The sequence below is a fragment of the Poecilia reticulata genome, linkage group LG2 (assembly GCF_000633615.1).
Source record: "Poecilia reticulata strain Guanapo linkage group LG2, Guppy_female_1.0+MT, whole genome shotgun sequence".
NCBI lineage: Eukaryota > Metazoa > Chordata > Actinopteri > Cyprinodontiformes > Poeciliidae > Poecilia > Poecilia reticulata.
Window position 1 is genome coordinate 17741793 of NC_024332.1, and position 24923 is coordinate 17766715.

At 40.5% G+C, this 24923-nt stretch overlaps 2 protein-coding genes across 5 annotated transcripts in view; one reads left to right on the forward strand and one right to left on the reverse strand.

Annotated features, from left to right (window-relative positions):
* Nucleotides 1-11583, forward strand: part of il1rapl1a (interleukin 1 receptor accessory protein-like 1a) — a 176252-nt gene extending 164669 nt beyond the window's left edge. For 2 of the 4 annotated variants that reach the window (XM_008434092.2, XM_008434101.2), the window contains exons 9-11: nt 3193-3363; nt 5398-5442; nt 9261-11583. In XM_008434092.2, coding sequence (XP_008432314.1) covers nt 3193-3363; nt 5398-5442; nt 9261-9982 — 938 coding nt within the window. In that variant the 3' untranslated portion in view covers nt 9983-11583. The remainder of the gene's footprint in view (nt 1-3192; nt 3364-5397; nt 5443-9260) is intronic. The other 2 variants (XM_008434110.2, XM_008434119.2) reach the window with 1 other exon arrangement.
* A 6842-nt stretch (nt 11584-18425) lies between these two features.
* nr0b1 (nuclear receptor subfamily 0, group B, member 1) lies at nt 18426-24418 on the reverse strand. Its single transcript, XM_008434172.2, has 2 exons — nt 18877-24418; nt 18426-18709 (listed from the first exon to the last, which is right to left on the reverse strand). Exons 1-2 carry the CDS (start codon nt 19556-19558, stop codon nt 18468-18470), a joined length of 924 nt encoding a protein of 307 aa, XP_008432394.1. The 5' UTR covers nt 19559-24418; the 3' UTR covers nt 18426-18467.
* Nucleotides 24419-24923: the final 505 nt, after the last annotated feature.

The following is a 24923-nucleotide window of genomic DNA, read 5'->3' on the forward strand; positions in this document are numbered from 1 at the left end:
ATATATATATATTCAATTGTGTTTGACTTGAACCGACTCCACGGCAGATTTTAAATCCTTCGTCTACTTTTTCCTAAGTGGCCAGGGACTACTGCTACCATGGCTCCATTGGGGGAAAGACGGGGAAGGATTTTCAATTTGTTGCCCATTTAAAAATAGATCAGTCTCAATATGTCAGGGAAGGATGCTCGCGCCGCACCAACGAAGGCCATGTAGCAACACATGGGGACTGGACAGGCTAGAAACAACCTCCCTGAGTGACAAATAGGAGCTAAAACTAGCCCAAAATTGTGGAGCAGCGGCTTGTTTTCTTTGCACAACATAGTTAACTTTTCCTTCAGCTAGAGTTGTCTGTTTATGTCCCAGTGTCTCTCTCTCTCTCTGTGTCCTTAAAAATTCTGGAAACAAGAAACTTGCTGCTTTTTTTTTTTTTCTCCCCTCCACATACATGAATTATCTATTACACGCAGTTTTGTTGACTCAAACTTCTACATGATTAAGTCACACTGTCAGGGACAGCTGATACAAGCGGTTTTGATTCCTCCAGCTTTGCTCGTGGTTAATTTGAGACGTCTGTTGCTAATTTGAAGGCAGTGTTTGAAGTTCGGATCCAATCGAGCGCGGGCCTGGCCCTTTCCAGGGAGTCTCAAAGCTGCGCCTGCTTCTCCAAAGAGTTTTTTTTTTTTTTTGAGAAAGCCCCTCTTCTCCTTTTTTGGCTGTCCCACATTCACATTCTACAGAGAATAATGACTAGCACTCGCTGAACATGTCGCCACCACTGTGCTTCTTTTATTCTATTTTCTGCCTTTTCAGTTCTTCTCACTGTCTTCTGAGAAATCATTTTGAGGTGTGTAGCAGTGCATTGCTTGAGTCTTGATTTGGTCGTGTTTATATCTAACCCATTTTTTTTTTTTTTTTCCAAAGCGCACTTCATGGCCTAATGGATGTGACGCCACTGGGAATCAGTGTTTGTACTCTGTTGTTTACGACGAGCCCTTCTGTTCCAAATAAAACTGCTGAGCAGAAAATAGTTAGGTGTTATTTTGGAGAAGTGTTGCTCCAGTTCAAAATCCACTTAAACTTAGTCCAGTGCGAGGAGACTTGTCTTTACTATCAGAAAGTTTTAGCCTCGCACGCTTTAGTTAAAGTTAAGATCACAAACCAGAAAATCTGTTGCGATTAAATGGATAACTTTTATTTAGAAAGTGAAATGTTTGCAGCTCACCCTGAACAGGACACGTTGCTGGACGAGATATTGTATCTCATTCCTGGTTAAATAAGAAAAAAAAAGAGTCAAACCTAAAATAGTTTAAAAAAATTAAATTGAAATCCCTCTTTGTGTGTTTTCACATTTTCTAATTTGATAAACAGTGTTTTTTATGATTTTATCTTCCTTATAGAACTAATCAAAATCAGATTTATCAGTGTAGGTATTTTACACATCAGAAAAACGGCTCTAAATTACATACAGATGTACAGAATCAACTTCATCCAATCATGCAAACAAATTCAGTTGTTTGTGCTCTGATTTGATTAAAGTTAAATTTACATGGTGACAACAGCAGCAGAAACTTAGTAATATAACTTGAAAAATGTTATGTTTGTGATCATAAGTGTTGATATACGAGTTCTTTGATCAGATGCAGGAGGATAAAAAAATTATTTAACACATTTTTTCTAACTCTTCCTTGCAATGAAAGCGATGAATAAGACATTACTGCAAATAGGCTATTACAAATTTAAAAAAAATTTAAATAGCAGCCCAGAATTTACTGATACATTATTTTTACGCTTAAGCAAAAACTTATACAAAATAAAGTCAACGCTTCACCTTACGGCAAGTAAAACACAGCAAACAAAAATTTCTCTGCCATCAAATTCGATGCCAAGATTCACATCATCATAAAAAAAAAGACAAACTACATTTTGTGCATACATACAGCAACCTCTGCTCCATTTTATATATATATATATATATATATATATCTTTGAAAGTATTAATGTTGCAGACAACATTATGATTCACAGTAAGAGCAGGAAACAGGTGAAGGAGAGGCTTAAGAGATGGAGGTATGCAGTGAAGTGAAGAGGAATTAAAGTCTGTAGAAGGATGGAAGATTATAATATTCTGGGAAAGAAAGGTGGAATGAAGCTGCAAGATGTAGGGATTAAATACTCAGGTTCAATCCTCCAAAGCCACAGAAACACGAGAGGCGTGAAAGAGATGAGTGTGTGGGCCGCTTGTGATGGAACGATATCTGCAAGTGAAAGGAACGGGTTACAGCTTGGTAGTTGGATCTACTATGATGTACAATTCAGAGACAAAATGAATATGTAAGGGTGACGTCTCAAGACTGACAGACTGGACAGCAAGGCAGAAAAGTGGGGAAAGGAGAGTCTATTCTGGAAGGAAGAGGGAAAAATCACAGTGGAGTTTTATGGATGGAGTGAGAAAAAAAGACGGCTGACGTTCGATGGAAAGTGGTGATTAAGATAAAATGAGATGAGACAGATGATTATGTCCTCTAAAGATTTGCAACACTGATTAAGCGTTGAAGTAAATAAAAGAAAAATGCCACTTTTGCAGCTTCTCTACAACCTGATTAGTTAAATATTAAGAATTTGATTGACAAGTCGGCTTAGATTTGAAAGTTTGCACCAAGTTACAGGTCATTTCCATATGAAAAAATTCACATTGTCAGTTTAACATGTATGCAGCGACATCTTTTCTAAGTATTAGCATAAGAACATATTCATACCAAACAGGATGTAAATACCAGCTGCTTAGGCGAGGACTTTGTAAGTGACCTTTTCCACTTTTTTTCCTGGCATAATCTATTTCTTTTCATATCTTCTGATAAATGCAGGAATAAAGAAAAAACAATACCTCCATATTTGTGAGTCAGAATCAAGACGATCTTATATTTTGCTCTGTAGACCGTTGCAGCTTTGGCCTGTTTTAATGTGAAACTCCAATGAAATGAGCCAAAGCACTCAAACTCTGAGAAAGAAAATGTTGACAATTTAAACTATTCTAAAGGTCAGACATTTTTAATAAACACATTCCCTCCAAATGTCTGCACGTTTCGGCCGAATGCTTGTGTACGTTCGCGCGGCCTTAAATGACTCCAACCGTGAGCTGTCTGCTCCACGTTCTCCACAAATCGCTGTCTGTTTCTCTCTCTCTTTCAGAGAACAAAGACTATGATGCATACCTTTCATACACCAAAGTGGACCCTGACCAGTGGAGTCAGGAGACCAGGGAGGAGGAGCGCTTCGCCTTGGAAATACTGCCCGACGTGCTGGAAAAACATTACGGCTACAAGCTCTTCATCCCTGATCGAGACCTCATTCCAACAGGCAGTAAGCGCTCTGGCTGTGTGTGTGTGTGTGTGTGTGTGTGTGTGTGTAGGTGTGTACATGTGTAACTATCCAACAGGGGACATGCGTGTCATTTTACACTGACCAACAGGGGACTCACCGTTGAAGAGGGGACATTTTGTAGGTCCCCTCTTGGAAATGACCCTGTTTTAGGGTCAGGGGTTGCAGTTAGGACTAAGGTGTGAATTGACTTTTGGTTAGGGTTAGGAAAAGGGTTAGGTATGTGATGGTTAGGGTTAGGAAAAGGGTTAGGTATGTGATGGTTAGGGTTAGGAAAAGGGTTAGGGTTAGGCTGTAGAAATGAATGGAAGTCAATGGAATGTCCCCTGTTGGATAGTAGCGTACGACTGTGTGTGTGTGTGTAGGTGTGTGTGTGTGTGCTCACATGTCGACAGTGGGTTGAAAGCTTGCAGTAGCGTGTGCAGAACATTGGCTTGTGCTGCATATATGATGTTGTTGTTTAGCACATTGCTTTGCGCTTCGTCTTGGTCTACACTTGTTGGTTTGTGCTCGTCTTCAGTGTTCTTCACCGTCTCATGTTCTGTGCTGTTAAGACAAATTTAAACTAAGCTGTCGCAACTGCACCACTTAGCCGTAACATTATGACCACTCAGTATTTAAAGCTACCGTTTCCTTTTGAGCAGAACCTCTAAAAATGTGCAGATATATGACAACATTCTGCTAAGAAGACCCAAATGTGGTGGATTGAGAAAACAACAAAGTGACTGGAGGACTGACCCGATCCTCTGGTCTTTCATTYTTCATTTCCTTCTCCTGACTTTTCAATTCATATTTGCTTCAAGTAGACAATAATAGTTTACTCTGGGTCACAAAAAGCACTGGTCAGATGCTCTCTGCCCAGTCTGTAGGTTGCATAAATATCCACAAATATCTGCAGGTTTTTTCCTAATAACATACATAATACCCAAGTTAAAGAAAAAATAATCATTCCGACTCTCCTTGTGAATTAAATGGAGTTGCAAAGTTTGGCTTACCCCTGTTTAGCAGATTAATATTTATTAATTCAGGTCCTGTTAACTCTTTAGAGTAGACCTACACTGTCAACTTTGATCATTTGTGACCTTTTCACTACTGAGTAAGTCTTTACCACTGCCGACTACATCTCATATTTTTTCCTCAACGGTGTTGATAAAGTTTCCAGTATACTCTCTTCTAACACGTCTACTCGCAGGTCAAAAACTTTTATTTATTTTTGTTTGTTTGTTTCCATGCTTGTCCTGCCCACAGCCAGATGCTTCTGCAACAAAATAATCAGTTTTAGCTGTTCGGTGGTCATAAGATTATGGCTAATCTCAGTTAATTGTACATTATTATTTCAAATATCCAAAATATTTAGTTCAAAACTCTCTGCAAGAATCTTTTTTTCTTGCATGGTACCAAATGTCTTTGGACTGAAGCTGGAGATCACGGCTCTCCTCCGTGGCTCTTCCCTAACCAGCTACTACTGAAGGGGGGGAATACAGTATGCAGCGAGCACTCGACGCTGACATATTGAGCAAATTGATCGTCCCCTTTGGTTTCCATCCATGCAGCAATAAATCCGCGAAAATTCTGTGTGAACATACTCTCATGCGCGCCAACTCGTGCCTGCTTAGCAGTCCGTTTGTGCCAGTGGTACACAGTGTGCTCTACTTTGTAGCGATGCTGCGTGTTTGTACTGTGGGCTTCATGTGGAACAGATGAAACGCAAACACACGTCCTACTTGGTCCAGAAAGAATTAAACATCAGTGGGAAATGTGGGGAGGCTCTGAGCCGCGCCGAGCCGGAGCCGCCTCTATCCTTTAATCAAAAGAAATTGCCGCCAGCATCAGTGCCAAACAGAATCGCTGCAGATGAATGTCCAATCAGGGGGAAACATGCTATGTGATTAATTACATGTGAAGTAAAAAGATGAGCGTGAGGAAGCGCTGCTTACTTTTTTTACAGCCGTGTTGTGTGTCTGTGTCTGCATTGTGTACTGCCTGTGACCTGAATGTTAAAATGTCTATGTTTAGGTCTCACCAATGAGCATTACCAGGATGACGCGCGACTTTTTGGAGGTACTCGCCCTCAATCTTTTCCTCTTGCATTTAGCTGCTTTCATTTACCTTTGGATGCTGCGATGCAGCGTTAGACATTCATGTTAAATATAACATACCTGAAAAGGTAAATGTAACACATGATATCCTATATTGAGTCAGTAAAATATGTGTTCCCTATATACTCTATGGTCAAAAACGGTTTCATGTTTTTCTTTTTTTGTCCCGTTTGAGTCAACTGATAGTACTTACTATGGAAAGGTTAATTTATTTCAGTAACTCTATTAAAAAAATGAAACTCATATGTTATATAGATTCACGACACAGAGTGATATAACTGAGGGAAACACCAAAAAAATAAATTTTCTCAAAAAACCCCCAAAAAAAGCAGAATAGTATATAAAATCAAAACAAAAACTGATTTTAAAGTAGTCATGTCACGGCCACGTCGACATGTTAGGGTTTTCCAGCAGATGGCCGCCGACACCCTGCACAAGGAGGCAAAGCCACAAACAGTAGCTGCTGAACAAGCTCGATTTTATTTATTTATTTTTTAAACAGGAAAGTCGATTGGAAGAAAAAAACGCATTGCCCAAAAAGGTGCGCAAACAACAGGAAAAACTCCAGCTTTCAGTGGATTATGAAGCAAAGCGAGACTTTAGGGGAGACTCACATGTATGCGACCTGCAGCTGGACTCAGAGCTTTAAAGAAAGAAAACACACAGACGTATCGCGGACGCCGCAGCTGTCGCAGTTCCTCGTGCTGATGCGCTCCTGAACCAGAACATCCAAGTCGTCTAACCTGAGCTAAACGGAAACAGAACTGGGCCGCTGCAAGATCCCAGGGTCTGGAGGATGAGCGGAGAGGCTCAGAATCCCAGTCACTCGCAGGTCCGCAGCTGGTGGTGATTTGTGGAACTATATCCTTGGTCAGAGCAGCCATCTGTTAGGCAGTTTTAGAGCACCGTGTGCCTTCCCTCTGCTGACAAGCTTTATGGGAGAAGGTGATTTCATTTTCCAGCAGGACTTGGCACCTGCCCACACTGCCAAAAGTACCAATACTTGGTTTTATTACCATAGCTCTGGGCTTGACTGGTCGACAAATTTTCCTGACCTGAACCGCGCGAAGAATCTGTCAAATACCGTCGAGAGGAAGGTGAGAGACGGAAGGAACGTGGGCGGAAGAGCTGAATTTTACGTTTTTATCAGCCGTGAAATACAATCATTAAATGAAACTACATTAAAAAAAAAAAACAGATTTAAAATATAACACTAATAAAAAAACAGTACTATATGAGTTTTTACTTGTTGAATTGAATTACTGAAAAAATTTTACTTTTTGTTTATATTCTGATTAACGGAGATGCACCTGTTACAAATCAAAATCCAAAAATCAGTCCATCCTGAATTTGTTTTAATTAAAACATCTAACTTGCACCAGTATTCAGCTCTGAACCTTTAGCATCTCACGTCTTCAATTGAAGCTCACATGAGCCAAGCTGAGTTTAGCGCACACAACTACTGTAGATGGAAGTCAAGTTTCTAAAACAAACTCTTGCAGCTAAATGAGATTCTGAGAGTGAAAACTAAGCCATTAGATGGAGAGAAGTTCCATTAGACTCAGGAGGTAGTATTATGTCCAAGACAAAACCTTTAGGAAGGATAACATCGTTTAAAATGTCCGAAAGCCTCACTCTTGGTAACATAAAAGACCCTTAGAAACGGCAGATGGCTCCTCTACATTTGTCTGACCTGTCAAACTGAGCAGACGGGGGCGATGGGCCTCGTTCAGACCATTAACCAACGAGCCAAACTTTGGAAAAGAGAAACGAAGGACAAATGTAGTGACAGAACCGGCTTTTCTGCAGAACGTCTGTGCAGTTCTCACATGTGATCAGCTAATTAGAAAACCTAAACAAAAAAGAAAAAGGAAATAATCTGTCAGTTTTTAATGAGTTGTGAATGAAATATTTGACACCATCCCTGCTGACGAGCGTGTCGGAGGTGTCGGGATATTTTTCAGCAGCGCCATCTGAGAGAGGAGTCAGAAGTCGTACAGGAAACTGGAACAACCTTCACTAAAACTCAGCTGAAGTCCTGCACAGACCTAGTTGAAATCTAAATCTATAAATATTATAGGCGTCTCCTGTCAGACTCTGCATCTTAATGTGCCTGAGTCTAAACATTTCTGCCAGGAAAACTGAAATAAACTTTGAGAGAGAATGTCTTAATTTTGAGAGATCATTCCTTAAAGACTGAAAGCATCTACTGCTGGATTCGTCCCCTTTTTCACGTTTACATTACACTCATGTCAGCTTCAACTGAAACACATTTTCAGGGTGGAGTTAATTTACATTTAGCAACAGTATTAAGTGCAAACTTTTACTTCTGATTTGTTTTCTTCTTGCCCACTCAGGGTCAACATTATACAGACACTCTCAAATATAAACATGCACCCGTATCAGTAGATATCCAAAAAAAAAACTTAGACTTTTTAAGCATCTTGTGGCACATTAATTAGCTGCATATTTTAGTAACCTTTAAAAGCTCTGATATAACTCTCAATGACTGTTTTATGTGCTGTTCTTGGGCACAGGCCTGATTTTTAATTGTGTTCTGCTAATTTTCAAATGGTTTGCAGTCTGAGCCATCCAAGCTACCGTATTCATTTCAAAGCCAGTGTTGATGGATGTTTTGGGTCATCGTCCAGTCGGGCCCCAGTCTCGACCGTTCTTGAATGTTTTTTGGTGTTAAATCCTAAAACATGAAGTGGCATTGTTGTCAGTTRCTATGGCAACGAGTCTGCGTAGCTTGGCGAATACAGATCACTTTGCTGTGGATCATAGCACGAAATTAATACCTACATTTTTAAGTTTCACTGAGTTAACGCAGCTATGGATGAATGTAAATGATTAGTCTTTTTGCCCCCCAGCGTTGTATGCATGCGCAAAATTTCCGTAGGTCCAATAACATGCATGGTGTCTAAGTCATAAGTCAATGCCTCACCAGCAATGAACCTCACCGCACGTCACTGGTGTTGAATGTGTATCAAAAGGGAATTAGTGGTACTAAACAAGGTAGTTTGTCCGTTTTACCTAAAACAACTCATGTGGTGGTTTGAGGTGACAATGGTCCTCAAGAGTTTTACAGATAATTTAGTTTTCTTAACTTTGAAACCCATTTTGAATTTTCCAGTCTCTGTTTCTGATTTCATTGATAAGACAGGCGTACGTTCAGGTTTTCAAACAATGTGTCTAAAGTCCATACCTCAGCCTGAATTAAATGTCATGGGTTTTTATATGTCTAAAAGCCTCGTCTGCGCCAGAAAAACAAATCAGGTAACATAAACAACCAATTCTATCAAGAAGATTGATGAAAAGTTCAACCACAATTGTGCTATGAGCTCATTAATAGTTTCAAAAAGTGAGTGATCAGGGTGCAATTTGAAAAGGTTCGTTAATCAAACATGTGGAGGGTTTTTTTAATATATATATTTGAGCCAGTCTGCATAATTTTAAGCCTTTGTGGATGAGATAAAAACTTAACTTATGCACCACATGTAGCCTAACAGATGCAGAAAATCTTTTTGAAAAACTGTTTTGGAGATTCATGTGTGTTGTTTGTTTGTCAGTCTAATAGTCCAGTCATTTTGAGTAAAAATTAAATGAGACTGAACAGGCAAAACAGGTCAGCTGTCATCGTCCTGTCTTTGTTGTATGTTCACCCATCACTAAGTTCTGCGGTTCTGGACTCTAGATTTGAAAGGATGAACTCTTAAAGCATCTTTTCTTTCTTTGAAATTTCTGCTCTCACTCACCTTTCCCTCTTGTTCCATGCAGCGTACATAGAGGACGTTGCGCGTTGCGTAGACCAGAGCAAGCGCCTCATTATAGTCATGACGCCCAACTACGTGGTGCGGCGAGGCTGGAGCATCTTCGAGCTGGAGACCCGACTGCGCAACATGCTGGTGAGCGGCGAGATCAAAGTCATCCTGATTGAGTGCGCCGAGCTGCGCGGCATCATGAACTACCAGGAGGTGGAGGCCCTCAAACACACCATCAAAACCCTCACCGTCATCAAGTGGCGGGGCCCCAAAAGCAACAAGCTCAACTCAAAGTTCTGGAAGCAGCTGCAGTACGAGATGCCCTTCAGGCGCACGGAGCCCATGCTCACGCACGAGCCGGCGCTGGACGTCAGCGAGCAGGGTCCCTTCGGGGAGCTGCAGACCGTCTCGGCCATCTCCATGGCGGCGGCCACTTCCACAGCCATGGCCACCGCCCATCCGGAGCTGCGCTCCTCGTTCCACAACACCTACCACACCACCATGAGGCAGAAACACTACTACCGCAGCTACGAGTACGACATACCCCCGGGGGGCACCCTGCCAGCTCTCTCGACTCTGGGGAACCAGCACACCTACTGCAACATCCCGTTGACACTGCTGAACGGGCAGAGGCCTCCGGGGAAGAGCCGAGAGCACAGCCTGGAAGAGGCTCACGCCAACAACGCCATGCTCCCGCTGCTGCCCAGAGAAACCAGCATCTCCAGTGTCATCTGGTAGTGACGAGCGGTCTCGACGTCGGCCTTGGGAAGAACCGAGGTCAGGGTCGGAGACGACGAGAACCAAAAGGAGAAGTCGGATCTGTTCGGGTCCGTGCGTCGCCGTTTGATGGGGAAACGCAGGAGGTGGTGCGGGGGACGATTTCCCCTGTTTTTGAAGAGGACCGGTCTCTTCTAACGAGCGATTTTACTTTCTATGTGGAACTAAAGAAAACATTTAAAAAAAAAGATTTTTTTTTTTTTTTTTTTTTCTACACGGACAAATAAAGTGCAGGAACTCCGCTTTAAGGAAGACAAAACACAATTCCAACATCCTCACAAAAAGAAATGTGCATACATACAAACAAAAGGAAAACAGGGTCTGTACATATATTTGCATTTTATTAGTAGCATCAGTGTTTTCCTGTTTTGTTCTCTAGTCTGTTTAATTCAATCATGTCTGTTGCCTTCTCTACTGTAGGACTTTGCTTTAAAATGTTACACAAAGTTGTATATTTTTTACTCTTTCAGTTGTATTTTTTTTATATATCTTACTTTAACACGCTTGATTGGAAAGCCAGTATGTCATGTACTTGCGCTGTTGTGTTCTTTCTATTTGTTTTATCTTGTTTGTTTGTTTGTTTTTTGAATCATTCTGTAGTTTAAGCAAACTTTTTTTATGAAAGGGAAAAAAAAAAAACTTTTTGAAAGACCTGGACATCTTCAGGAGATATGAAGAGCTGAAACCTGTTTTTTTTGTTTGCCTGTACAAGGTGTATCTATTTTAAAACAGAACTCCTTTGGGGGGAAAAAAAAAATCATAGAATATGCAAAAAGACTGAGGAGCTGGCTAGAAACATCCAGATGACGGAAGCGGTTGGAGAGAAGCGCCGGTCCCCTCCAATCAGACCGACAGACTGGCAGATCTCTTTCCGACGCTTCGGCGGTTTTTTTTTTTTTTTTTTTTTTTTTTTTATATTGAAACAAACAGCCTGGCTGTTTTAGACTGATAGAGATATGCCTCACCTTAAAAAGAAAATCTGTAGATTATTTTAAAAAAAAGAAAAGAATTCTATTTTTATAACAGAAAAGAGTTTGCTTGAGAGGTCATACTTATTTGCATTTCATCATCTTCCATGTAGAAAGGGGATCGACGTATCGGCATTCTGTTGGTTTTGTACTCTTGTGAAAGTGGTTTCCGACTCGCCGAGAGACGAGGCCGGTGTTCTTGAATCCCACCCGACGAATACACCCTCTTACTACTCCAGGTTCTAAAGAAGCGAGGGAAAAAAAACAAACTTTTCCAAATGTTTTCGTTTTTGATGCATCGTTTTATTGCCATCTTGGAAAAATTCAGGTTTATTTGGTTCATAGAGATAGTTCACGTTTTAATGAGAGAAAAAGAAACCAGGTGTGTTTTGAAAGACTTTTTAAATATATTTGAAGGTGTGATTTTTAAGTATGCATAGCAAATAGATATGTATTCTATATATAATATAGATATTTATATAAATATATAAACACAATTTTCACTTGGAAAGAAATGTCTATCTTTATAGAAACACAATCATTATCAGTTGCCCTTACTTTCTCACTGCACATTAAAAGCATTGATTTCCTTTGGATGGTTTCCTTTTGTGTTCAGCTTTAGCTAATTGTTGCCAATAATTCATAACGCCTATAATACCCCCAATTTACAAACCTCACAGACGGCATAAACGTTTTTCCTATAACTTGTTTTCACTTGTTGCGAGCATTACTGCATTTCAATCAGTGAGGCTGCAGGAAAATGTGCCAGATGGATTTGTCGTTTCACGTCTGTGCCTTCAACTGATCACTTGCCGATTAACACATACAACTCAATATACAAAACAAACGTAAGGTGTGAGGCAAGGACAAAAAGGCTTTTTCAAAACTGCAGCTTATAGAAAAACAAAATGGTCTCTATGCTGATATTTTCCTAAGCTATGATGAGATGCATTAAAATCAGGGAAATCATGACCAGAACCATTTGATTATTGTTATTATTGTTAAGAGACTGTATTTGCCATTGCTCCCCGTCTTTGTGGGTTATGTGACATGCTCTCTGCTGCGGAGGAAGGAGAGATGTTCAGAGAGCAGCCAACACATTAGTCACATGAAGTAAATTCTTTAAGAAACATTTATGATACATACACTAGTCTTTACAYTATTAATTGTAACTTCACTGAGATATGCTACAAGCTAAATTATTACAGAATTGTCACAACATGCTAACGCTACCGTAGCTCTAAGAAAATGTCAACAAAAAAAGTTTTTATTACATATTTTTCCCAATGTTATGTTCACACACAATTCCCTGAAACCAAACAAAATAATTTTACAAGGCAAGTTATCAATGTTGGATAAAAACGGAGTTAAAGCATTAGCTTAGCGTTAAGCTAGCTGAAAACAGCCGTCACCAGAGGAAAAGCAGGAGCTTAATGGAGTCGGATGTCTTTAGAAGCAAGTGATGAAGCTACACAGATGTAGCTTCATCACTTTATCACACATTTGTGACAATGTTTACAGAACATTGTAATAGCTTTCCATAACTCTATGTTGAAGTAACATAGTAAGAGTGTCCTGCAAAAACTCCTTTTGGGACAAAATATCTTTCACTATCAAGTTGAACTGGAGATACTAGAGCGTCCTAAACCTCAACAGTGAGTGGTTTAAGTGAGACATGAACACAGTTTTAACCTGAACCATGTAATGCTGATGAAATCTAGTGGATTATTTTACTGCACCTTAGTGGAGTTGTAACGCAGAGCATCAGTTGTGACTTGAATTTTTATTGATTTTAAAAAAAAAGTAAATCCTGATGTGGAAGTCCCTCATAAAGCATAATTGAATTATATCTCTGAACTAGTTTTTGATCTGCTCTAATGCAGTTTGGTTCAAGGTCACTGTAATGCCTGACCTGCTCTCCTGACAGGTTTGAATCATATTTCACTCCCCCTCTCCCCCCGCATTTGTTGTGCTATTTGGTTCCCTGACGAGACAAAATCCCCTTCACATAAAAGACCTGTAAATAATGGCAGGAAATCTAAAATATGCTGCTGTACCTACCAGTCAGAGCAAATACAGATACCATTTCAAAGTTTATTTTGGTATCAGAAGTAGAAATTATATTGCTGTAAAAGAAAAGAAATGAGATGGAAAACTATACATGACATAAGAGGATGATTAATGATCACAACAAAAAATTGTAGCAGAAATACAATACTCAAAACAACCAATGAGCACCATGTTCCTAAGGAGACATTATGAAAAATAGGTATGACTAACAAAACTGTGCCATGAATATATCAGGGACACAGTCGTGCAACTTTAAAGTATTCCAATAAAAAAAAAGGCATCTGTGTCTCAGTGGAGTGAAGTATCTGACAATCAGGAGGGTGAGTTCAATTCCCTCTTCCCTTTTATGCATATTGTCCTTGGGCAATACATTGAACCATAGGCTACATACTTATTCTGTGCATCAGTGTATGGATGTTTTTGTGCTCGAGAGTGTGAATCGGTGACTGTGACTCGGTGTAAAAGCCGTTTGAGTGGCTGGAAAGATTAGAAAAATGGAATGTAAATGCAGTCCATTTACCCAGACAAGGACAAAATCGAATTTCAGTGTCTAAGAATGAAAGCGCTAATACATTTCAGGCAAGTGCAAACATTAACAGTTACAAAAGACTGTGTTAAATGACCAAAGAGAAGCAAAAAGTGCAGCAGGAAAGTTTCCAAATGACCACAAAAGACTCAGAATGAGGAAACGGAGAGCCGTCATTACCACAGATTTATTTAAAATTACGATAGATTGTTAAAATACAAAGCACACTAACTGCAGGGTCCCAGATGTTTGCATTTTGTTATATGTTAAAGGATAAGAGTCATTATATATTAGAGGCAGAAAACTTAAAATTTCTGAAAGTATCAAACATTAATAAACCACAATCTGACTTTGAAAGTATTTTTATGTCACTAGTTTAAACAAAAATAAAAAATACCCCTGTAAAACACAATAACTAAATATCGGTGATTGTGTTGTCTACAAAAGCAGATCATGATTTCCTATTATTGTAGAAAATAAGCAGAATTACTTTTTGATGTTAGAAAACAACTTGAAATCGCACAGTTTGAGATGTACGACCAAAATGAAGCAGATCTTACTACATCTACCAGAATACTGCCAAAATGTTTCATTTTAAAAGCTGTTTTTTTGTCACTGTGGAGATTCGACCGAGCGCTTTTAAATCTCTGGGTAGGGTGCTGGTTATTTAAGTCGCCAATGTACTCTCTTCTACACAACATTATCATAGATTTCTCTTCACTGGACAAATCATCAAATACGACCTCGAAACTGGAGACATTACTATCGCTGATTTTGCTTTGGATGGGCGTCGTGTTTGGCATAAACACTGACTCAAATAGCAAGCTTGAAAAATAACAGCGCTTTCCCTTTGATCACTTTTAAATTTACATGTACAAAATTAATGACGGAACCTTGTGATTTTGTGCAATTATCACATAACGATAACAAAGTCCCAAGGTTGGAATAACTGTGTGAAGGTTTTGTTTATGTTCTGTTGTGTGTCGGTACCTTTAAATATCCATTACCCCTCTCACCGCAGCTTTGGTGTCCAAACACAAAGAGGAAATGTGCTGATGGAAGAAAGATTTTGTCTTAAAGGTCTAATTCGAAACATTATGGCGTCGTCTGCTCACAGCTGATGAGTGAGCGCTGCCAAACACTGCCATCTCCTGGGAGTAAACTCTAACTACAAGCGTTTGTATTTGAAAGCTCACAAAGGAGCTGAGAGCGGATCCACTGATATCTGGCAACCCCAGGAGAAAACGGAAAGAAAAAATAACTGGGTCAGAGGAAGAAAAAAAAGAACGAGGAAAACAGAGTAAAATACACAGATAAGGAAACTGGGTTGAAGGTAGAGTTTGTCAGTTAAGGCGAGACTGAGCAGTGGAAATGCACAAACAAATCTGCCATCATAAAAATCTAGAATTAACCATTTCTATAGATATAGACCAGTACACAGGCAAATATTGTCAAGAGCAAGACAGCGTGGTGGCTCTTGCCAGTTCGCCGCTTCCTGCCAGGCATCTGGAGCTTTATTAGCCGTCACAGGATTAATAGACTCTTTATTACCCAGAGCAATTAAGGACTTAATTGCTGATAAAATAGGGCCTATTGAGAACGAATATGCAAAGAAGATAGATATGAACAAGAGCAAAATCAAAGCAAAGCAGACGGCGGCATATGTGCAAATGACTGTGTGTGTGTGTGTGTGTGCGTGCGTGCGTGCGTGCGTGCGTGTGTGTGTGTGTGTGTGTGTGTGTGTGTGTGTGNGTGTGTGTGTGTGTGTGTGTGTGTGTGTGTGTGTGTGTGCGTGTGTGTGTTGCCAGTTTATGAATCTCTCGTTTTTTTGTTGTTTTTTTTTTCCTCATCTCTTTTATCCTGCAATGCCTTATCAGACCACCAGGAGGTACGTGAGAGTTGTTCGCATGAACTTCAAACAGAACTTAAATCCCAGTTTATCACTGACATCACCTTCCTTCCTTTGAAGGTTGCGTTCAGTTTTGATTGAGCGCACGCCTCTGTGAGAAGGAATAAAACACACACACACACACACACACACACACACACACAAGGACAAAGCCCCTACAGTTCTGATGGATGCTTAGAAAATTGGACTGCAGTCGCACAAACACAAAGAAAATGCAGCCATGGCAGGCGATTATATTTTTTATGTTGTTTTGTTAAAACAACTACTTTGCGAAGCCTGGAAGTTTCTGTAGGAAAACAAAAATGAGTAAATGTCTATAACAGGGGGACATGATTTCTGCCAGACTTCCAAATGAAACGCCTTCAGATGTATGATTGTTCAGAGATTACGGCGCATTTCTAAAGTTTACATACTCCGGCTGAAGTAGCTGCCATGCAAAAAATATGACATTGACAGATAATTTCACATATTTAATCTTTAAAAACACAAACCTCCTGCTCAATCCAACCAAACAAATATCTGTTGGGGGAAATGTAAAATAAGGATGCAATAATCTTGTTGTATAAGTGTGCAAAACCCTTAAACTAAGACTTTGCTCAAGCTACTTTTAATTCAGTTCTTGATTTCTCGTCTGCAATGTGAATCTAATCTATAACAAAGATCACCTTTTCCAGTTAAATTTTCATCACGTCTGATTATTTGCATCTTTCAGCCAAATGCCTCCAGTTGCAAAGGATAAAAAATGATCGTGTTGTATAAAGATATCAGTCAGGAGCAAAGAACAAAACAATCTCCAGGATGTTCTGTCATACATATGAAATCAACAGAGATGTAATGCTACTCGCATTATAAGAGCTCAATGTTATGTCCAAAATGTGGAAAAAGTCTAAACTCATTAAAATTCTACCCCAGTACTCGAAGATGAAAACTGGCCCTGTCATGTTGATGGATCTGTCCATATTCATTAGACATCATACTTGCCTATAAAAAATTCAACAGTCGTTTTTAACTTGTGTCAAAATAGGTTCATTTTAAAACCCCTTTAGATTGCACACTTTTAGATATGTGTGTATATATATATATATATACACACACACAAACAGATACACTGCCAGACGAAACGCATACATGCAGCCCAACAAACTATTGCTGCTATTGAGCTGAAACCGATGGAAATGATTTCTCTCTCGAGGTCAACCTGGAGAGACGACGCTATTTTATGGTTCGTTGGTTCTCTGACCTAGATAAAAAAAGAAAATCTTCTTTAACTTTGTGTCGACCGCAGAAGGAGCCTGACATCCGTCTGTTTTTTGCTCTACTTCTCGCTTCTTTCTCTTTTCGTTGCTGTAGTAGAAGGAGCGAGACGAGAATTGCTCAGACGTTTGATCTGAGGAGTCTGTGCTTCTCTTTCCACTTTCTTCAATGTAATACTTCAATCCAACCCAAATAAACTATTATGTGCTAAAATGAAAAAATATATATATTCATTTAAACAGATTTGATGATGTCTCACTTTATTCACAGTGAGAGGCAGAACGATAATAATACTCTACTGATGAAGTCAGAAAGATTGGTACATTTTTTATTTTCTTTTTTACATTTAATGCTTCATTTCAGTAAATCATACCTTTTATTAGATTTGCTATTGTTTTGGGTTTTTTTAGGTTGAACAGTGTAAAGGTCCTTAAACTTTGAGAAGATTTTGAAGCTTCTCCATACCTAATTTTCTCTTTAGATACTCCCTAACACCTACTGTCTGAAAAATGTACAACACCCATTAAATATTCAGTTCTTTAACAAAAATAAAATAAAAAAAATCCTTCATATGTAGATGTCTTGATTTTCTCAACCTCGTTTTGGAAGCCTGGGGAATCAGGACTTTCCTTTTATTTTTTAATTCTCAGTAAATCTATGGTGGACTTACTGGTATGTTTTAGATCATTGTTTTGTGGGGTGGCGGGGTCCAGGGGTCAGCTTCATTTTTGTTATTGATAGTTTTCTCAAGCATCCTCTGAGGTATGATGGACTGATGACGTCTTTAAAACATCTCCAAACCATCTCCCCGACACGTCAAAGTTGGCATGAAGTTCCCTTCTTTTAATGCTCTATTTACTTTAGGAGGAAAATCTTCTTTGCTCTGTAATCTGGATAACTAAAGACTAGACTCATCTGTCCAAGGAGATTTTTTTTTCTCCACAAGTGCTGCTGGTGCTTCAACATTTTCACCAATCCCTCGCATGGGAACCGAAATGCGCGTGGTGCACTTTCGCCCTCTGGTGGCCCAACTTGACATTTCACCCAAAATGTTTTCTAGGCCACAGCTCTGCTAATCTGCAGCTGATGTGACAGTGGCAGGCCTTTCAGTCTCTGCTGTGACCTGAAGCTGACATGAAACACTGTGACTCTGATTGTTCAGTGTGATGACGTATTTCTAACGACTACAAACCTGTCATCTTGTGTTGTCTCCTGCATAAGATTTCCTGACACACTTTCTCCAGCTGAAAGTGTGTCAGTCTTGAGAGACCAGAAAGTCACACACACACAAGGTAATGTGGTAATGTTTTTTTTTTTATTATTATTTTAGAAAAATAGTTTTTTATATATATATACATATATATATATAAAAACAAATAAGTTATGAATTCCAGCAGCTGCTTTAAGTTTCCTTTGTAATGACATCTCTCCGCATCAACATTCTCTGTTGCTATCGTTCTCACATGCACATACACACACACACACACACACACACACGCACACACATGCACATACACACACACACACACACACACACGCACACGCACACACACACACACACACACACGCACGCGCGCGCGCTTGACACAGGTCAGTTCTCACAGTCCTTCAGTTTTTATGCATTGTTACCAGTCCATATCAGCTTCACCAACCACACAATACAAGTTGAGAGCATCCTTTTTTTTTCTTTTTAGTCTGGATTCATCCTTGCTCTGTGACCTACTTTCCATAGAACATCTCCATGAGAACCTCCTCGATGTTCACCGCCCCGATTACGGGTCTGAAGAAGAGCTGTGCGACCACCAGCGGGCTGATGGCCCGCAGCATGGACAGGGCGATGAGCAGCTTGGCAAAGCGCATCGAGTCGTCGCGGTGGATCAGCCGGACGTGCTCGTTGAGAGCCTGGTGCGCCTCACGACGCAGCGCCTGGATGTAGTGGAGGCAGCGCAGACCTTCCAGATCTGCGAGAAGAAGAAGAGAGAAAAGTTGAGTTTTTCACACGCAGACCACTCCGGGTCAATCTCATCAGTGTTCCGATCGACCGAATCCGCTTTCATATACTGTTACAGCTAGTCTGTTTCGCAGATTTGATTCCATGCACACTGATTAAAAAGCTCCCGATTTTTACCTGGATTAAAGAGCACAGCTCCCTTGAGATACGCGTACTCCTTCGTGCTGATATCCACACTCCAGCACTTCTTCAGGAAGGCTTTGATCGCCTCGATGTCCACCACGGACACCCCGACGGCCACCCTCTGACCGGCCAGGATCTCGCTCTGCCGGTCCGGCACACCTGTGAGGATGCGCTGCAGCATGCTGGGCTCCACGGTCTCCGTCGTCTCAAAGTCCACCCGGTCCTGCGCAAGCCCGAGCACCAGCAGCGGGGCCCAGCCGCTCCGGATCAGCATCAGCTGGTCGTCCTCCGGCAACTCGCGGAAGCAGGGGACGTTTTTCACGAAGCGCAGCGTCTTCACCAGCACCGCCGACGCGGCTTTGCACGTCACCTGCGGGGAGCGCAGCACGCCCCGGCGGCGCGTCGATCCGCAGGAGCACGCCTGCTGCCGGAGCTCCTGCAGCGAGCCCGGCCCGGAGGAGGAAGAGGAAGAGGAGGAGGATGAGGAGGAGGAGGAGGAGGAGGAGCCCTTGAGGAGTAGATGCTGCAGGGTTTGATGTTGGGAATGCTGCTGTTGGTGTTGTTGTGGCTCCTCGGCGGTCACAAGGCTATCGCTCTTCAGAATGCTGTAGAGAATGCTGCTGCTGTTGTTTCGGGCGCTGGCACTCCGACAGCGACAGCCCTCCAGCGTGGCCATGACCGCTGGCCACCTCTACATGGGCCGGAGCTGCCTCTTTGAAGCGCCGGGGGTCAGTGACAGAGGTAACTGCTTCCTTACCCCCTGATAGCCCCGAGTGAAGGGCAGCCTGTTTGTATTAGCTCCCGTCTGTCCCCGCACTTTGAGAGATTGCTCAGAGTTGCTGCATATTTCCACCTCCACCGGCTTATGCACCTCCTCTCTCCCCACCTCCTCTTTTCCCTCTCTCTCTCTCTCTCTCTCTCTCTTTCTCTGTCTCTCTCTCTCTGTCTCTCTCTCTCTGTCTCTCTACAGCTTTCACAGATACAGACTAGTCAGAAATGGGGGGGGGGAAGTGTGTGTATGTGTGAAATAAATTAATTAATTAATTACTTTTTACAAATGTAATTGTACCTCTCTGCTCAAAGGTCAAGGAAAGAAAAGTTCGCGAAACACAAAAATGTGACCTCAAAGTCTCAGCCTTTCAGTCACAGCTTGGCTTTCATTTTTTAATTAAATTGGGGATGAAAGAAAGATTGAGAAAGATGATATATGGGGGAAAAGTCTTGAGTAACTAGCACCAGAAATCAACAGAGGTATGGAGTTTATAATTTTCAAATTGACTTTTAAAAAAATCCACTCTTTTATCCAGTCAGTGAACTTATCACGCTGAAGTTCTGCCATGTAATAACGCTGTTCGGTGTGGAAGTTGTGACTAAAGCAACAGGAACCTGAACCTTGAAAAACTTATAGGTTTTTCTGGACCATATATTTACCCCATTGTTTCTACTCTATTATGACACTGGGGCAATTATGGCAAATCTGCCTTATGGAGAGTCTGTATTCTTTAGCTGTACTTATGAGGTTCTGTGATCTCACTAGCTGACAAATCACAGCATTTTCTTACTATTAGCTTAAAGTCAAAAATATTATTTTGGCAACTGGAACTTGTTTCCTTTCTCACTGACACAAAATGTATGTCCCATTTCCTAAAGGTTTGGTGGGACTTTGCTCATCTTTATGTATATATTAACTTTTTCTCTTTCAGATTAAATCATTCATTATTTTTATTTTATAGAGCGTACGCATAAAGTTACAACAACCCTCTTTACATTTCATTGTTGTTTACCATCGTAATACAAATGTATGCACACATTTACGAGACTCATCTGAAGAGGTCAAGGGTCACACACATAAATATGTCCACCTGGTTTCCAAAATTGTTGAGCGTCACTGCTGTCATGCTTTCTGTTTACTAGTTGGCATGGTTGGTAGGGAAGGCGGTTCTAACTTTGCAGAGGAAAGTTCAGACAACAGCAAACATGGCAACCATGGAAAAAAAATCTCTTAATATTCTCAGAAAGAATAAACATGAAGACCAGAGTAGGCACCGCAGTAGATTGACTAGCCTCTGAGGCAGTTAAACACAGCTACAGGTTCCTGTCGTCGCCTTCATCTTCTTCTTCGATTGTACTTGGACATGAGCTTTTCTGCGCCACAGCGCCCCCCCCTCAATTACCAGAGGTACTGCTCCGTTTGGATATGCACCTGCAAACAAGAAATATCCACAATATAAACACAGAATGTGTGCATTCTGTGTTTATATTTAACATTGAGTATAAATAGGCCTTTAACATCTTCTTAACACAATTCATGCCCAGACTAAAATAGAAAGTTCTGGGACAGGGAAGAGCTCGACCACAGCTGGTTCTCATGCTGCCTGCCACTGGACCTCAGTTTGTTGGCTCCTTAGGGACAAACCCCTTAGGGACGCTTTGTCAAACTGATGAAGGACGAACTGAACTGGAGCTGACTTTAGCAGACAAGAAGGTTGAGCAGAGCACAGCAAACTTGCTCTGTTCTTTCTTTTTGAGCTTTTAACATCTGTCTCTCTAAGAGACAAAAACCTACCTTTTCTGTATACATGGGGGCCCTCCTTAGCCACGCTAATTATGCTACTCAATGCTGTAAAATGTTTAGCTTCATAAAGGTATGATCTACAAAAAAATATTTGAACAATTAATTAGAATTTATATTGAAAAGTCAGCATAGCATTTCATAATCTTCACAGAAATAAAAAGCTGATTGGAAATCATCCACTGTTCTCAATTTGGTGCATCTCTGTGCAATCCTGTTTATCAGACTGGAACCAATAAAAAAAAAAAAAAAAAAACATAGACCCGTAGACCACGGTCGGATATGAAGGAATAATTATTTAAGGGACAATTTATATGATTTTCTATGAGAAAGAAGTAGGAAGAGCTGAGCTGTGAAGGCCGGCCCCCATCCTTGACTCGGACACGGTGATATTGATTTAACCGTGAAAACTGGAGCTTGTGAATTATGATGTCATGACTCAGTGCTCCGCTTGCCTCTGTCGCCGAAGGAGGATGAAGAGGAGCCGGGTTGGAGGAAGGAGGAAGGAGACGCAGGAAGACAAGTTAGGGTGAAGCCGATAAATTAAAGTTTTATCTTAATTGCTCCTAAGAGGGATTACAGGTCTGAGAGGAGGAGGAAGAGGTGAAACCGAAGGGTTTGTGGAGGAGTTTGAGAACAGGCACGAACAGCGAAAGTATCTGCAAGCGAACGCTAAAGTTTGGAGCAGATGTCCTGTCTTGCCGTGGCGAGCGGGCCACGTCAGACCCATCCTCGTTCTGTCACGTAAGGCTCTCCATAGAAGGTTTTCTTTGCCATTGAGCACATTTCTACTTTCATGAAAGAGCATTAAGTACAACTTCTGTGTCTCTTGCTCTGTTGCTTTGAAGGACACAGTTATGAATGCAGACAAGATGAAAAACTTTTGCTGTAGCACTGTAACATTGTTCAGAGGCCAAATGTCTTTGTATTGATTTAGCTGAGAGAGAGGGGGGTGGGGTGGGGAATAAAAGGAGAGATTTTTCACATGTTTATATCAAGGACACTGTGGGATAAACAGCCTTCACTCAGCTAGTCTCTTCTCCTGCTCAAGGCCCAGCCTGCACAGGTTATAAAAATCTTTCCGTCTCAAGGAGAGATTACATTATGTCTTGTTGCAAAAGCACAGAGCTGAAGAGACAGCACTCTGTCACCCTTTGTCTCTCTTTGTCTCTCCTTTTGTTCCGCTCTTGGCTCCTTCTTTTATTTTGCTGTTTATTTATCGGATTTGTGCAAGAGGTTTTTTTTTTTAAATTTATTTACTTTTTTTTTTAATCTTCGTTCCGTTCCACCATCTTTACTTCAGACAGCGTGGACGGAGTCTGTATTATGTCAACTCTCACATATCCACAGCACACAGTGTGCAACCGAAGCCCATTTGATTCTGCAGGAAACATTTTCAACAATGCAACTGAGATGTTAAAATGTTTGGTGGTAAATTTGTGCCTTAAATAAGAGTAAAAAAAAAAAAAGTTAAGCAGACTTTTACCTGTGATTACAGCAGTATGCGCAGGTAAAGATGTGGGAAAGATAGTGAAGAAAAAAAGTTCATTCGTTTGCCGAGCCAAAATCTCAATGCTTCTCAGAGGGAGTCATGAACGCACGTTTGGTTTTTGTGATTTCTGAAATGTTCATGTAGCCGTTTCCACATATTATCTTTCTGAAAACTTAATCTGAAATTAGCTTAGGTTTATTTTAAATGCACTGGACGCAGACGCAAGAACAGAAATTGAAAAAGAGAACAAAGAGACGAGGAGAAGTGGGGAAAAAGGTTAAAAGGGAAAGACGGAGGAAAAGATAGAGGAGATGAAGAATGATATAGACTTAAAGACAATAGAAGAAAACACCCTTGAAGTTCTACACCTGCAGACAGAGAGACCAAGAAACCACAGGAACAAACCACATATTAGTTTTAGTTGCTCCGCAGGATGAAACCAAAGGCCAAAGGTTTTGGTCAAAACAATAGAAAAATGTTTTTAACACGAGATCATATATTTTTTCTTTGACAATATAAGAATTCATCAAACCGTTTTTATGCTTACCAGTCATTTAAACAAGACGGAAATCCTCTAACCACGCTGTGAGTGTGTTCTCAAATATAACATCATCAGGTCGTTCTGGCCACCGGTTTATTTATGAAAGCGGTCCAGAGGTTGTAAAGTTGTTCTCTTTACTCTTGAGGGCGTCCAAAATGTTTAAAGTTTTAAATCTCTGTTTTCATCACTCTGAACATAATGCACTTTGCCCAACTGAGTTGGTTTGAAATCCCCTTTGGAAGGCCTGCACTTCAATAAAAGGTGCGCTGATAAATGATGTCATAATGCATTTTATTTGATGCAAATCTATGGGATGAGGACTCTAATGAAAAATAAAATATCTAACATGCCTCTTCTCTTTTTTTCCCCTCTTTCCTTTTTTGTTTGAGCATTAACAGGTCAAATTTCTTTGATACACGGCAGACTCTCTATCTGGCCTGGTGCCTGCTGGTCCGAAGCCCAGTTTACCAAAGCTCTCACAGCCCCATCACATACAATAAATCCCAAAAGCGCACAGAGTCCTGTTAAAATGCCAGGTTTTTGAGACATAAAAGAAGTGAGGCCATAATAAATTATTTTATAGCTTTTCTCACCATTAATATTACAGAATTCTACAAATATATGTAATTGTGGTTGTGAAAAATGCAGAAGTCAAAAAGGTGCAGCAGTCTCTCTGCATCAGAGTATTCAATCTTTATTACATTGCTCATGGTTTAACACTTTGTACCTTTTGATTCAATTAGATCAGTCAGTCATCCTCACTTATTGGGAATCTCATCAATCAGAAATTAAGGTCAGCTCTCTGAGATTTTTTTACTTTTTGCTTATGTACGTCTTTTGTGTAAAGCCGTAGTTTTCTGAGAGACTACAAAGGATAAAAATGATCTCATTGTACAAATATATAAGTCAGGAAAATTTTACAGTGAAGACATTCAACAAAATCTGGATAAAATCAGTAATGGTGTCACTATTCCAAAAAAAAAGCTTATTTAAAGAACACCATGCTCACAGTAGAACATGGCGGTGGCAGCTTCATGCTGTGGGGTTTTCTTTTTAAGAGTGGAAGTGGGATTTTTGTCAAGATGGATGAAACTTTTAACACTTACATGAGTCAGGTTTAAGTGAAATCCTGCAGGTGCCGCTTCATTGGAGGGAAATTGGACTTTTAGAAAGAACCAGTCAGAGTCCAGAACCTGTCTGTAGGGTCACTTTAAAGAGAGGTAGACAAGAGATGTCCTTACAGACTTATACATTTGGAAAACTTTCGTTAGACAGAGTAAGAGAAGTTTACCACACTAAAATGTGACATGTTGAAAGACACCAAAAAATGTTAGAATCTCAAAAATAATTCAAAAAGGTGCCTAAACAGAGTATTAGCTTCTGCCAATAAGCAAATATACTAAGCTAATACTTTTCCTGCTACTTTTATATATATA

What these genes read in the sequence shown, in the direction of transcription:
- nr0b1 (XM_008434172.2), bottom strand. Translation starts at nt 19,558, where the DNA reads ATGGCCACGCTGGAGGGCTGTCGCTGTCGGAGTGCCAGCGCCCGAAAC. An exon ending in AGCTGTGCTCTTTAATCCAG is followed by an intron (nt 18,710 to 18,876) that starts GTAAAAATCGGG and finishes TTCTTCTCGCAG; the next exon opens with ATCTGGAAGGTCTGCGCTGC.